The sequence below is a fragment of the Asparagus officinalis genome, chromosome 8 (assembly GCF_001876935.1).
Source record: "Asparagus officinalis chromosome 8, Aspof.V1, whole genome shotgun sequence".
Lineage (NCBI taxonomy): Eukaryota > Viridiplantae > Streptophyta > Magnoliopsida > Asparagales > Asparagaceae > Asparagus > Asparagus officinalis.
The window spans coordinates 19,054,086-19,068,926 of record NC_033801.1 but is presented as its reverse complement, the minus strand read 5'-3'; the positions used below and the strand labels follow the sequence as shown (position 1 = coordinate 19,068,926).

At 38.9% G+C, this 14,841-nt stretch overlaps 2 protein-coding genes across 2 annotated transcripts; both read left to right on the top strand.

The window, feature by feature from the left end:
• On the top strand, window positions 7-4,509 carry LOC109822673. Its single transcript, XM_020388906.1, has 3 exons — window positions 7-571; window positions 2,500-2,641; window positions 4,176-4,509. The coding sequence occupies exons 1-3, from the start codon at window positions 445-447 to the stop codon at window positions 4,213-4,215; spliced, it is 309 nt and encodes a 102-aa protein (XP_020244495.1). The 5' UTR covers window positions 7-444; the 3' UTR covers window positions 4,216-4,509.
• Window positions 13,499-14,527, top strand: LOC109820958. Its single transcript, XM_020387155.1, has one exon. The coding sequence runs from the start codon at window positions 13,499-13,501 to the stop codon at window positions 14,525-14,527; it is 1,029 nt and encodes a 342-aa protein (XP_020242744.1).

The following is a 14,841-nucleotide window of genomic DNA, read 5'->3' as shown; positions in this document are numbered from 1 at the left end:
CCCAGTGTCGAGCTCCGACGAGTTCGACGCCTCGGTCTCCAACCTCGACGTTGCTCATGCCCGCAGCCACCTCCAAAAAAGATGGCCTATCGTCCTCCTCGTAGATTCCGCTCCAGATCTCGTGATCCCATGGTCTCGTCACTCTCTCGCCCCCTATGCAACAAACCAATCACATGCACACCAGCCATTCATATTAATGCCTGACCACACGCCCGAACCTTGCACGCTCAATGTCCCAACTGCAGCGCCCACGGCGGCGACACCTCCGGACCCTCTTCCTCTGCAGCGCCCACGGCAACGACACCGCCGGACCATCCCAACTGCAGCGCCAATGGTAGCGACACCGTCGGACCCTCTCCATATGCAGTGCCCACTGTAGCGACACCGTCGGACCATCCCAATTGCAGCGCTTACGGCATCGACATTGCGGGACCAAACAACACCATGACTTTGCCACCTATAGTTCTAACAATCAATGTGCTCCAATTCAACCACCTCTCGCCAAGCCACGCCAAAAACCGTCTCTGCAAATTTGGCTCATCTTATCCAAACTCTTGGTTCTCTATCCATTGTGAGTTTGACGGGAGTGTTAAATGTAGTAGTTGGTCTATCTTGCTTTGTTTTACTTTACCCTCACATTGCTCAGGACTCTAGAAACACTTAAATGGAGCGAATAATATAATCAATTTCTCTCAAATCCCTCTTTACTTAACAGAGAAATACTCACCATTTTAATCCGGAAAAGAAAAAGAAGAAAGAAAATGTTTCACTTCTCAATCAATTGAGACATTGTTAAAAGTCTTCACATCTCTTTATTGTCTTATTGATATACATTTTAAAAGATAGAGATTGTGAACATTTACATTTGATTTTCAGACGTTCTAAGCATTTTGCATATCTGAAAATTTCCATCAATCAATTAAGATCCTTTCAAAGAAACGGGACAACTTTCACATCTTTTTATCTCAGAAAAGTAAAAAGAGAAAAAAAAACATTGCATCAATTCTCAAAAATGATTTTTTGGAATACTTTTTATACATTTAGAGGAGTTTCCATGATGACTATACATTAAAAGCTTAGAAGGAGAGAATTAACCACAAAATTAAAAGGCTTTCTAAAGTTAGTGGGCCTGCTTTAGTTTGAACCTTTGAGAGGCTTTGAAGCTGTCACGAAACAAAAGCACAATGGATGGTTGCATGCATGCATGATGTTTATGTTGGAATGGGTGCATGAGAAAATTTTTTGGTCTATGAGTCCTCTTTTGCTCAATGGTTCCACATGCACTCTTTTACTAGGTTAAGACCCTTGCTAGACTCTGATTTTCTTCAGGAATATTTTAGCTTCTTCATGGGATGAAAGCTCTGAAAAACAATTTTCTGTCACATCTATAGCAGAAGTTGGATCTCTTCACTCAATTAGACACCTCAATCATAAGATCTGTTGTTCACTTAACAACTGTGGTTTTTACTAAATGATAAATAAAAAACTACAGTGATTTACGGAAGATGAGAGTGTTAGTTAAATTTAAAATGAACTATAACCATCTAAATGTTAATTCTTTTTCGAGGAACTTGCATAATGCAGAGAAATAGAGTAGAAAGTGTTGCCGACGCTCACGAAGAATTGCATCTAGTTATTTAATTCGCGGCCGCAAATGTATTTAGCCTTACATCCATCTAACAGTTTTTTTTTCTCCCCACAATATAGCACCAAATTTTACGTGTCATGTCTTTTTGCTAATCAAACTCACACCTAAATTTAAATGGGCATGAGACACTCATAAGATGATGGAGGAGATGAGAAAAATGATTAGAAGACAAACCAAACTAATATAGGTTTCTGAATCAAGCTTATCACGGGGACCTGAGTAAATCATCTGCTCTGGTTCATATAATCAGATGAATAATGCGTTCACCTCCAAGTTCAACTAAATATTATTGAAAATAGTTGTATTGAGATAAAATGGTTTTTTTTAGATAAAGTGGCGATGGAGAAAGATCCAGATCAGTCAACATCAGATAGGCATGCTTCATCCCCAACTCAAATGTATCTTAAAAGGACCTGAGGAAATCATCTGCTCTGGTTCATATAATCAGATGAATAATTAATGCGTTCACCTCCAAGTTCAACTAAATATTACTGAAAATAGTTATATTGAGATAAAATGGTTTTTCCTAAATAAAGTGGCGACGGAGAAAGATCCAGATCAGTCAACATCAGATAGGCATGCTTCATCCCCAACTCAAATGTATCTTAAAAGAGCTCAACACAATTGCCTTTAAGCTATAACATAAAGAAATCCCTAGAGTACAGAACCAAAGATGACTAGTTACTATATAAAGTGGCAAACTTGAGCGGTAATATAAGAGTGGAAGAAGGAAAGAAGACCAATAAAAGAGTTGGAAGACAAGATGGCAGTCCTGCCTCTGCGTTTCTTTACCAACGCGATAGCGTTATGCTTGCTTCTAATTGGATCCATACTTGTGACAAAATGTGAAGGTATTAAAGAAACAAAACAAGTGGAAGTAGGTACAGTGGAGAGCTTCAAGAGTTTGCGAGGAGAATCAGGAAACAAGAATGTGGATCCAGTCTACAGTTACAAGAGGAGGGTGCCTCTCGGACCTGATCCGATTCATAATAGGTACGGTACATATTACAGATACTTTACGTTATCGGTTTGTGTCTTATTATGCTGAAGAATGTTTCTGGTCTCTGCCTATTTATACAGCTTTATTAGCATCACAATTTCTTTCTTAATTTTTAGACTTCAACAAACTTTGTTTCAACATATGAATTAATGTTTTCTTGTCGGTTGTTTGAATTTATCTGTCAGCCTGCCTATTCCTGGTTTATAAGAACGGATAATATATAGAATGTAAAATCTTAAATCTAAGCTCATTAGAGGACCGTATACAGTGATGAGTTTTTGTCATATAGGTACACCCTGTGTTTAACATCTCTGGACTAGACTGTTTAAAATTTACACTTCCGCCTGCCAATTTTCTCGGACATGTGCGTGCTCTGATACAATGAAAAATTCGTTAATATGACAAATAGGCAAATGTATCTGATGTAGTTGTAAACTCTTTGAGAGGGGAATTTTTTTCTTTTTTTGAAATTTTTTTAGGGGGAAATTTGATCATTCTCAAGGTACGTTCACATGTTTTGAGGAAAATATTAAGAAGATTAGCTACAATATGATCAGACGTTCATCTTCAATGGATATTACATTTCTGTGTCATTTATGTATGTATCTTTCCCTTTGAATAGAAAACTAAATTAGTATTCAGTAAAAAAGAAGAAAAAGAAAAAGAAAAAAAAGGAACTACTATCATGGTTTCGTTCTGAACCAGTACAAATTGTGACGCGATACATCTTATTTGGGTATTCTTTGAGTCGCTTGTATCACTCTTGGCGAAAATGGGCAAGCGGATGAAAAAGAACACGACTCTGTACTTTCTCTTAGGAAAGCATGGAAACTAACAACACCAGAGCTTATAACCTTCACACTTATATTTCCCTTCAAGCTAACAGAAACCTACCTTCAGTATGTTGTGCCCATAGCTCTTGTTACATAGGGATCCTTCAGACACCACATCCAAATGTTCCAGATATTTTAGCATGGAATAATTTTGGTAAATATGTATAATGGTTAAGGTTTAATATTGTATGTGTGTATGCGTGCGCGTGTGTATCTTGGGTTTTTTTCTAGGTTGTGGGAAAAAAAAAACATGAAAGAAGAGCAGTTTGTAGAAAGATCTAAAAGAAATCTCCGATAAGGTTTATCGAGAAAGAAAAAGTTGTGGGAGAATTGATATTGAAAAAGCTTGAAGAAGATCTACTGGATTATTGCAGACTCTTCTATGCCAAGGACATAGCCCTAATTGGCCTAATTTTGGGTGAACCTCGTTAAAATCTCATGCCTCTTGTTTGATTTTCTTGCTTGTTTTTAAATGCGTTCTTTATCTTTCGCTATACATATATTATGAACCGTGTCATTGGCTGATTAGCATTGCAGCAATCTCTAACAATAACAACCTAAGTACATTGGTATATTTGATCAGAGTTTTGAAATCAGAACCAAGTTGTTTTATTATAGTTTGCATGTCTTCTAGAAAACTCAACTGCATGATCTAATTCTAGCTAACTCACCTTTCCATGCATTGGATACTCAGGAAAGAGAGAAAGTCATTGCAAATTCTCAGAAAAGACTAGCATTGGGCCAAGTGAAGCTCCCCTCAACACTTATTAGCCAAAAATTGCCTTTTACTTTTCCAAATCTCTCAACTTTTATAAGGGACTGTTGCTGAAAGAAGAAGGGCCAAAGCTTCCTAATCAAGAAAAGATGTGTCCAAAGATTCTTTAGAAGCATATAGATGAAGGCTTTTGCAGTGATTTGCTTTAGTAGCTTCCTTTTATTTTTGTTAAAGGGTGAGTATTTTTGTAAGGAATGAACCATCAGTGTGCTACTTTTCCTACTAACATTTAATTAAGCTTTTGTTTCCCTAAGATTTGCTTGGCATTTGTTCAAATGTACTTTACGTATCTTCTTTCCTATACTAGTAGGAATTTATAAAATTGTGATGTTGTATGTTCCATTTGCACTGATCAGAAGTGAGATTGTCATCTACCTTTACTTATAAGGCTACTAAAGATTTAGAGGGCTGGAAAGGAATTTTTTATTGCTTGGAGGACAAACTACCTTGATTAACTCTGTTGCCTCAAATATTCCAACTTCTTTCACTAGTAAATGCTTTTGGAATGCACAAAATTTAGGACTGCTTTAAGAGTAAACCTGGTTTTCCCCCCCTAATTACTTCATATCTTAAGCTGTGTGCATGTTTTTTTGACAATGTATCATAACAGTCATGAAAAGATATTTAGAATAATATTCCAATAGATAAAACTTATTCCATTTATTTGTGGAATCACGATTCACTTTCATGACAAAAATAATTATTTAAATCAAGGCTGGTTCGATCTCCTATCTTGTTCCCTCAACGAAACATTCAAGAAGTAGTTCATATTTAAGTTAGCTAACTCAACTATAATTAGACTCTATATCCAGAGTAGTATAGAAATATCCTCATTGCCGGAGAGAAAGAATTTCCTATGATATTAATCTGCGACGACAAACCTTTATGCATGGAAACTGTTATAGCCAGGTTGCAATAAGTTTTTAAAGACTTTTTGGTAAATGATAAGTGTTTGAAGTTAAGATATGGAGCAAGGTAGAGATACAGATGGATCGCGACAGAAGAAGTCCCAAACTAAGACTTGAAGACTCCAAGTTAAAAAAGGGGGGGGGGGAAATGGAAAAAGATCTTGTAATCGGAGATAGAATGCAGATAATTCTCATTCTCTTTATTTATTTACTAGACAGTACGTTAGGTGCCATGTACTACTCAACCAAAGAAGTTAATAGGGCTGCTCACCACATTAATTTTCATGAGTCATGTGAATGGTGTGACAATAATATATCAAATAAAATTTTCCTCTGAAAATCCTGCGTACGAGTGGGAACAATTGAAATCTCCTATCCTTTCTTTAAATGACTCAGAAACATCACCTTGGCAGCATACGAGAGATGTTCCGATAAAAGTTGCGGTCGTGAAGGATGCTTTAGAATTCTTGAAGGATTTCTGAAATCACAAACGCTTTTTTCGCCCACAATGATCCTTGAAGAAAATTGAGGAAACCTGAATTTCCCCATTGAAAACAAATCAAGGATTTATAAAAGTAAAAAAAGGGCTCAGTTTTATATTTCTATTTAAAAGTCATGGATAAATATCTGGCGTTCTGTTGCTTTTGTATGCACAAGGAAAAAAAAGAAAAAAAGAAAAAGAAACCAATTCACATAAGAAATAAACATATGCAGTATTCATAGAACTACCGAAGAAGGTTTAAAATACTTAAAACTTGATTAAAATTTTGAGAACTTCAAATAGTACTTTAAATAAATAAAGCATCTCTGAACTTCTTAAGCGGATCCGAATCATTTGGGATAAAGGCCTTGTCATTGTTATTGTTGGAAATTGTGGTTAAATCTGGAATTAAACTGAGAAAACAGATGTGCTGTAATTTTTAAAATTTTTTAGTTCACTGTTGTGCGTTATAGAAACGCTGTGCTTAAAGTAATATTTGGCTTACTCCGGTGCAAGGATCCCAAGGTCAAACTGCTTCTAGGAACAACAGTACAGTACTCTGGTGTGCACCAACCCAGTACTGTCAAGATCTCCTCGATCTATAAGACCTTTCGGTTAAGGCAAAAGATTTTCTCGATCTCAGAACCTTACGGTTCAAAACCTTTCGGTTTAAGACAAGTTCCTGTGGGCACAAGTTCCTGCAGCAGCAGCACAACAGCAACAACGTCGGGATCGACGTTCGTATTCCAGCACGCGACGTTCGTGTTCCACGCTCGCGAGAGGATTTTCAGCTTTCAACCAAGAGCTGTCCAAGGGCGCTATTTATAGGCCTCTAAGGCCAGCTCAAGAGTCATAAGCAATTAATGTATCTGTTACAATTTTTAATGGCAATTAAGATTGTAACATCAATGTATTAAATTGCTCTTAATGCTGTTGTAACCTCTGCATGCATTAACTCCTGAATACGAGGCAATCAATGGACGCGTTGCTACGAAACGCGACGGTCACGTCTTAACAAATCAGACAAACCTCGTTTGACAAACGAATGTCGTCAAACAGGTGAACCTCATATGACAGACGAACCTCGTCGAACGAGCGAACATAGTCAAACAGGTGAACCTCGTATGACAGGCGAACCTCGTCGAACAAGCGAACCTCGTATGACAGACGAACCTCGTCGAACAAGCGAACCTCGTATGACAGATGAACCTCGTCAAACGAATGAACATAGTCAAACAGGCGAACCTCGTATGACAGATGAACTTCGTCGAACGAGCGAACCTTGTCAAACTACGAGAATGCTAGGGTCACCATCGTGCGAATACGCAGCTCGTCCGCATGCTGCGAAGCAACCTTCGTGGCAGCCAACGTGGCGCCAAACAGCGCCACCTCGCCCCGATGCCTCCGTGCGAAGTGCAAAGTATGCCTAACAAAGCGCCACTTAGCGCCTCAGCCCGATTAGCCCCGATCCTCGGCCCATTGGCCCACGGCCCACGACCCACGACCCACTAGAACTTATGAGGGATTAATTCAAATAAAACACTTCTCGGCTTGCCGTTGGCAAGACTCGAACAAGGGACCTTTTGAAACAATAAAACATTAACTTTCCACTAGGCTACTAAGCATTTATGAAAAATACTTGTAGTTAATATTTATATAGTTTGAAAACTCATTTTGGAAAGCAGTTTTGACCAAAAAATTCAACAATCTCCCACAAGTTTTTAAACTAGTGTCGTGTAATGGTGCCGTTGTTTCAATCGTTGTGCATAAGGTAGATGTCGCAAGGACTTGAATCCCCCTTAGACCAACTGAATAGAAGATAGATGTATGGTGTCGCAGAGACTTGAACCAACACATGTCTAAAATCCAACGATCACACAAGATCAAACTCATATGTGGTAGTTTTCACTTTGAACCACACTTGCCTTTGCCTTTGCACATTTATGACCCTGTGCTAGTCCTGGTTTCTGCTAGGGCTCTAGGTATCTTTCCACAAGACACCATAGAAGACGGCCAAATCTCCACCCAGGCATAGGTGAGTTCTTTAGGCATGTTTCCTATCAAACATCCCGCATCCGAAATGCTTTGAACTGATTAAGGCTTAAGAGCCATCCTCTCTCATGATAGAATTCTAGGTGAGTCCTTTAGGCGTGTTCCCTATCAACACCCCGTATCCGAAATGCTTTGGACCCATTAAGGCTTAACAGCCAACCCCTTTACATGATAGGATTATCGGTGAGTCCTTTAGGTATGTTACCTATCCAACATCCCGCATCCGAAATGCTTTAGACCCATTAAGGCTTAACAGCCAACCTCTTTACATAATAGGATTTTACTTGTAAATCTTACTTGACTTTTGAACTAATCATCTTGTCATTAGTAGCGTAAGCTTTGAACTAATAACTTGACAAATGGTAAGTGTTTGTAAGACTCACCAAACTTTACAAATCTTACTTGACTTTTGAACTAGTTATCTTTATTATTAGTAGCTTTGTAAGACTCACCAAACTTTACAAATCTTACTTGACTTTTGAACTAGTTATCTTTATTATTAGTAGCATAAGCTTTGAACTAATAATTGGATGAACATGGTAAGTATTTGTAAGACTCACAAAACTTTGAGACCCATTGCAGCAGACGTCCTTTCGACTATGTCCTTTTTTAGACCTTTAGTCAAAGGATCAACCACATTCTCTGAAGACTGAACGTCTATCACCGAGATGACTCCTTGACAAATGAGTTCTCTCAAATAGCCATACTTCAGACGAATGGTCCACTTCTTTCCATTGAACAACGAGTTCACTGCCACAGCACCCGTTGCCTGATTATCACAATAGATTGTAATTGCGCCTTGCAATTCTATCAATGGAAGGTCTCGGAGAATACAACTGAACCACTCAGCTTCATCTCCTGCAGCACAGAGTGCGAAGAACTCAGATTCCATCGATGATTGTGCAATCATAGTTTGCTTCTTAGATTTCCACGAGACGGCAGCTCCTCCCATGGTGAAGACAAAACCTCTAGTAAATCTGCACTCATCTGGTTCTGAGCACCAGCTCGCATCTGAATAGCCTTCGATTACAGCCAGATATCCAGTGTAGAATAGGCGCAGACCTGTAGTTCCTTTCAAGTATCTCATCAATCTTTGGACAGCATCCCAATGAAGCTTTCCAGGATTACTTGTAAACCTACTAAGCATTCCTACAGCAAATGCTATATCTGGCCTTGTGCAGCTCATCGCGTACATAAGATTTCCAATTATCTTTGAGTACTTTAGCTGTTCTACTGGCCTTCCAGTGTTCGGTCGAAGCTTCTTGTTGTAATCATACGGCACTGACAGTTCTGGAAGGTCGTAGTAGCCATACTTCCTTAGCATACTCTCGACATAATGAGATTGGGACAATCCAATACCCTCTTCAGAGTATATGATTTTGATTCCGAGAATCACGTTCGCATTTCTAAGGTCCTTCATGCTGAACTGAGCTAATAGAAATTTCTTAATAGATGTTACTATCTCCAAATCACTCCCGACAATGAGCATATCATCCACATAGAGGCAAATAACCACTGTCTTCCCTTCAGTGACCTTGATGTATATGCACTTGTCAGACTCACTGACTTGATACCCATTGTTGCGAACAACCCCATCGAACTTCTCATGCCAGAGTTTCGGTGCCTGCTTAAGTCCATATAGAGACTTAATAAGTTTATAAACTTTACCAGCTGGAGCATCAAGTCCTTCTGGTTTCTCCATGTAGATCTTTTCTGTGAGGTCTCCATTAAGAAAGACAGTCTTCACATTCATCTGATGTATGGCGAACTTTTTTATCGCTGCCCATGCGATAAGCACTCTGATGGTAGTGATCCTGCAAACTGGTGCATAGATGTCAAAGAAATCTATTCCTTCTCTCTGAGAGAATCCTTTCGCCACCAGTCTTGCTTTGTACTTCTCAATAGTACCATCAGGACGAAGCTTCTTTTTGAAGATCCACTTACAACTGATAGGCCTAGCACCTTCAGGAACATCCACCAGCTCACACGTGTGATTTTGGATCAATGAATCCATCTCATCATCTATAGCTTCTTTCCATAGAAGAACATCTGTTGATTGCATTGCTTCTTTGAAAGTATGTGGGTCTCCTTCCACATTATAGGTGATGAAATCATTTCCAAAATCTTTCTGTCTCCTGACACGCTTGGAAGATGGTTCAGTAACTCCTTCATCACTGATATTTTCAGTTTCTCACGAAACTGGCTCCTCTAGTGCGTCTGACGTACTAGCATTCTCTGCTATATCTTTGAGCAATAATCTTTTATCTTTGATAAACTTATCCTCAAATAATTCTGCATCCCGAGCTTCAATGTTGGAGTTGGTTCCAAGATCAAGGAACCTGCAAGCATCACTATCTTCAGCGAAGCCAAGAAACACACATCTGTTTGCCTTTGGTCCGAGCTTAGGCCTTCTGATATCTGGAACCCGAACATATGCGAGACATCCCCACACTTTGAGACTATCCAAATGATCTGGATATCCCAACCATAACTAATGAGGAGTACTATCAGTTTTGGAATAGAGTACTCTGTTCAGAATCTAGTTTGCCATCAGCAAAGCCTCTCCCCAATAGCATGTAGGTAGACCGGATGTAATTAGCATCGAATTCACCATCTCGGTCAATGTACGATTCTTCCTTTCTGCAATTCTATTAGATTGCGGAGAATACAGAGCAGTAGTTTCAGCAATAATTCCATTCTCATGGGTCGTGGGCCGTGGGTCGTGGGTCGTGGGCCGGGGCTAATCGGGCTGAGGCGCTAAGTGGCGCTTTGTTAGGCGCACTTTGCACTTCGCACGGAGGCATCGGGGCGAGGTTGTGCTATTTGGCGCCACGTTGGCTGCCACGAAGGTTGCTTCGTATTCTCCGCAATCTAAATGGACCAAGTGTTTAATATTGTTGGCTCCGATTAGCCCCGATCCCCGATCCATTGGCCCGCGGCCCACAACCCACGACCCACAAGAACTTATGAGGGATTAATTCAAATAAAACACTTCTCGGCTTGTCGTTGGTAATCCTCGAACAAGGGACCTTTTGAAACAACAAAACATTAACTTTCCACTAGGCTACTAAGCATTTATGAAAAGTACTTGAAGTTAATATATATATAGTTTGAAAACTCATTTTGGAAAGCAGTTTTGACCAAAAAATCCAACATTTATTACATGTACTAACAAGAAATCTTGAATGGACCAGAATGTGGTTTTATTAAATCATATTTGAAAGTATAACAAGTTTTACATTAGTTTTCAAACGTAACATTTTTTTACAGAGGAAGACTCATAATTTACATCATAAAACTCCTATAACCAGTAAAATTTTAGATTCAGAAAAGCCCTCAGAAAGACTTTCTTACGTGCATATGAATAGCTACTTAGTAAAAATGTTCAAGCATTTGCTTACGGAGATCCACATTGAATGAAGCTATATCTATGTATGTACATGTCTGCATATTGAATCGAAATCGGTATCTGTTACATCAAAGTAAATGCTGATATACAGATCACCGGGGAGTGCTCTCGCTGAAAAGGCAAGAACTCTCTAGGATTTGGTACTCATACACAGAAACAGAGCCAACAATATTAAACACTTTGTCTCTTTCCCCTCTGAATGTGAGCTAACTAACCAAGTGGTAACAAACCATATGTTAGGGATTTTCTAACCCTTGATGCAATTTGGAAATAGAGATGAGAGAGGGAAGAGAGGAAAAATAAATCACAGAACACACAGAATTTACGTGGTTCACTTCTCGATGAGAGAAGTCACGTCCACGACCGCCGCATGTAAAATTCCACTATGTTCTGAATAGTTTACAAGCTGCGCCGTAATCATCTTTTTATAGCTAGGGTATTAGTGTGACTTAAGATTACATGTATACCCTTGGGGCAGTTGGGGTTCTGACGATTCGATCACTTAAACGAATTGGGCCAGGTCTGAAAATTAGGCTCCACATAACCTAACACCATATATACATTAACAGGAAGGATCACAGGTCCACTGGGGCATACAAATCACATATATTAATGATGTTCTTTAATAATAGATTTACAGGTTATACCCTGATAAACTGTTTTCACTTATTAGATCTACTAAATAAGTCTTGCATGTTAGCAAACTAGTGAAAAATTTAACCACAGATCGACCATCAAAAGACTAAAAAAAAAAACAGAGAAGCAATGGCAGAGACGGAGACAGAGATTCAATGAGGTACGAAAATTAGTGTGATTACCTATTTGCTGAGAGTACAACCAAGCCAAGACTATACTGTTAATTGATAAAGGATTAGAGCCGATACCTCAAACCCTAGTCTCACCTCATAGTTGCCCCTTTTTTCTCTCTCATTCAGATAAAAAAACAAATAGACTGACTAAAAATACATATTTATTATGAGATGAGGGAGGCCTTTGGCCTCCCCCTCATTATCCCTCCATTCACACCCCATTATGGTGGTGTAACACCCCACTAAGTGGGGGTGACTCTTGGGTACTCAACCTATTCACATTGACTAGTATAAATATATATCATAGGCCTTTGGTCTATGGATGTGTTTCAAACACGTTATCAGCACGAAATGTTCTTGAATCCCTGAGCCATAAAAAAATATATATATATATTTCCTTCCTCTTTTGCGCATTGAGATCTGGTTCGTTGCAGCGGGAACATTCGACGGATCATCGCAAGGAGGCAGCGTTCTACGGATCTTTAGTATCGATCGTCCCTAGATCTTTGATCTAGAGGTAATTACTATAATCCGTAGAATAATATATGGCAGCTGGAAAATTAACAGAAAAAAGAAAAAATTTTGTTACTGTTCACTGAGCGTTACTGTTCACTCGGGAATTTTTCTGTTTATTAAGCAATTTTATTGTTGTTCATCTAATCTAATTGCTTTCATTATTTGTTAGCATAACTAGTAATTAATACTATTAGTTAATTGCTATTTAAAAAAAAAATTAACTGTTACTGTTCATTCCGAATATAAAGATTTTACTGTTCATTTAAAACAGTTTTAATTTTATGTTAAAAATGGTTACTCTTCATCCAAAGCAGTTACTGTTCATCCGAGATATAAATGTTCATAGGATTAATTAGTTGTTGATTAAAATTCGGAAAAACAGTTATATAAAAAAATCACTGTTCACAAAATGTACCTGTTACTGTTCATTTATCTTAAAAGTTAGAGCATGTAGGTTTTGCACTGTCGCCATCAAAGTCCCATGCACACGTCTCAGAGCCTAACTCTCAAAACCTATCCACATGCAACATCTTTAGATTTTTCATGTTTAATAATTACGGAAGGTCCTGAGATCGCTCTGCCGTTAGTAATCTAAACTAATGGTGTGTATGATATGTCTCCTCGTGGCCCACGTAATTATTAAATTTTTAGGTTATATCTAATTATATGCCTGAGATGTTGCGCAATTGTTATGCCTGTTGTATATATTATTATTAAATTGTGTGGATGTTTAAATAAATAATGTTGTGGTTTTTGGATCAGCTTGTTTGTCACCAAATTTAAATTCCTTGCATTTTCTTTTCCTTCTGAGAGAGAAAGTAGTGAGGATATAATTGTAAAAAGTCAAAGACCGGTGTATTCCATTGAAGACGAAGGCATTTTTGCAAAATGCAGGGACCCCCAAGGGTTTTCCAAATTGTATTTTAATTTTATATTTTTTGTTATCTTTGGACTGTATAATCGGACTTTGGACACTTTTTGGTGACGGGCTGATCCACGCAACATGTTTATTGCATGAATTTTTAATTCATTATTATTAATTCATGTCTTTCAAATGCATAGATAAAATGGCTAAAATAGTAAGCGTTGATTTCGAAGTCCTTGACGCTGCTGGCAAGAATTATTTGAGTTGGCATGTGGACCTGAAGTTCCACTTACGTGCACAGGGCTTATTAGCCACAATTTCAACTCCTACTCCACCGGCTACGGCCACTGTTACGGGTAATGCTGTAAATAATGCTGAGGTTGCTACTACAGTGATCGTCTCTGATATAGATAAGGCGAAAGCCATTATCTACATCAGGAGACATATTGATCGGACCTTGAAGGCCGAATACCTGACTGTAGAGGACCCAAAGGAATTGTGGACTACACTTGAGGACCGATACAAACATCAGAAAGATGTGATCCTCCCACGTGCACGTTATGAGTGGGAAAACCTCCGACTTCAGGACTTTAAGTCCGTAGCTGAGTACAACTCAGCACTTTATAATATCACCTCACGCCTGAAGTTGTGTGGTGAAGAAGTTTCGGAGGAACGCATGTTGGAGAAGACTTACACATCCTTCCACGAGAAGGATGCAATCCTCATGCAACAGTACCGCGAACGAAAGTTCAAAAAGTATTCTGAATTGCACTCCACCCTTCTGATGGCGGAGCAAAACAGAGAATTGCTTTTGGCCACTCATAACCTACGCCCTGCAGGCTCAGCTCCTCTACCCGAAGCTCACATGTTTTCTTCCCAGAAGCAGAAGAAAAAGCATAAGGGTAAATTCAACAAGGGGAAAGCCCCTAAGTGGCAGGCCAGATGTCCACCCCAGAAAAACAACCCGCCCCAGAGCAGCAATAGTGAGGGAAAGAAGAAGTGGAAGAAGAAGACCACTGAGCTGTCGTCCATTCCCAAGAACACTTGGGAGGACAAATGCCACAGATGTGGCATGACTGGACATTGGTCCAGAAACTGTCGCACTCCGCGACACCTCCAAGATCTGTATCTAGCGAGCCTGAAGTCTCCTGTTGAAACAAATCTAGTGGAAAAGCAGCCGTCTACTCAGTTCACTGCTGATGACTTCGAAATGGATGATCTTCTCGACTAGATCCATGTTATCTTTATATGCATTTAAATTCTCATAGTACTTTCATCTTTAGTTCTTTACTTTCCATGTAATGCAATTTACTTTTCAATAAAGATAGTTATTTTCTTTAGATTAAAATATTGCATTCATGTTATAGATGAAGTGTGAGTGCCTTGTGGACAGTGCCTCGACGCACACAATCCTTCGCGAAAGAAGCTATTTCAATAGCTTATATGATTATGACGATCCTGTAATTACGATTTCAGGACTATCTAATATAATAGAAGGATTTGGTGAAGCAATGATATTGCTCCCAAATAAAACGAGACTAATAA

What these genes read in the sequence shown, in the direction of transcription:
- LOC109822673 (XM_020388906.1), top strand. Translation starts at nt 445, where the DNA reads ATGACTTTGCCACCTATAGTTCTAACAATCAATGTGCTCCAATTCAAC. An exon ending in CTCTTGGTTCTCTATCCATT is followed by an intron (nt 572 to 2,499) that starts GTGAGTTTGACG and finishes CAAAATGTGAAG; the next exon opens with GTATTAAAGAAACAAAACAA. An exon ending in CCTGATCCGATTCATAATAG is followed by an intron (nt 2,642 to 4,175) that starts GTACGGTACATA and finishes TTGGATACTCAG; the next exon opens with GAAAGAGAGAAAGTCATTGC.
- LOC109820958 (XM_020387155.1), top strand. Translation starts at nt 13,499, where the DNA reads ATGGCTAAAATAGTAAGCGTTGATTTCGAAGTCCTTGACGCTGCTGGC.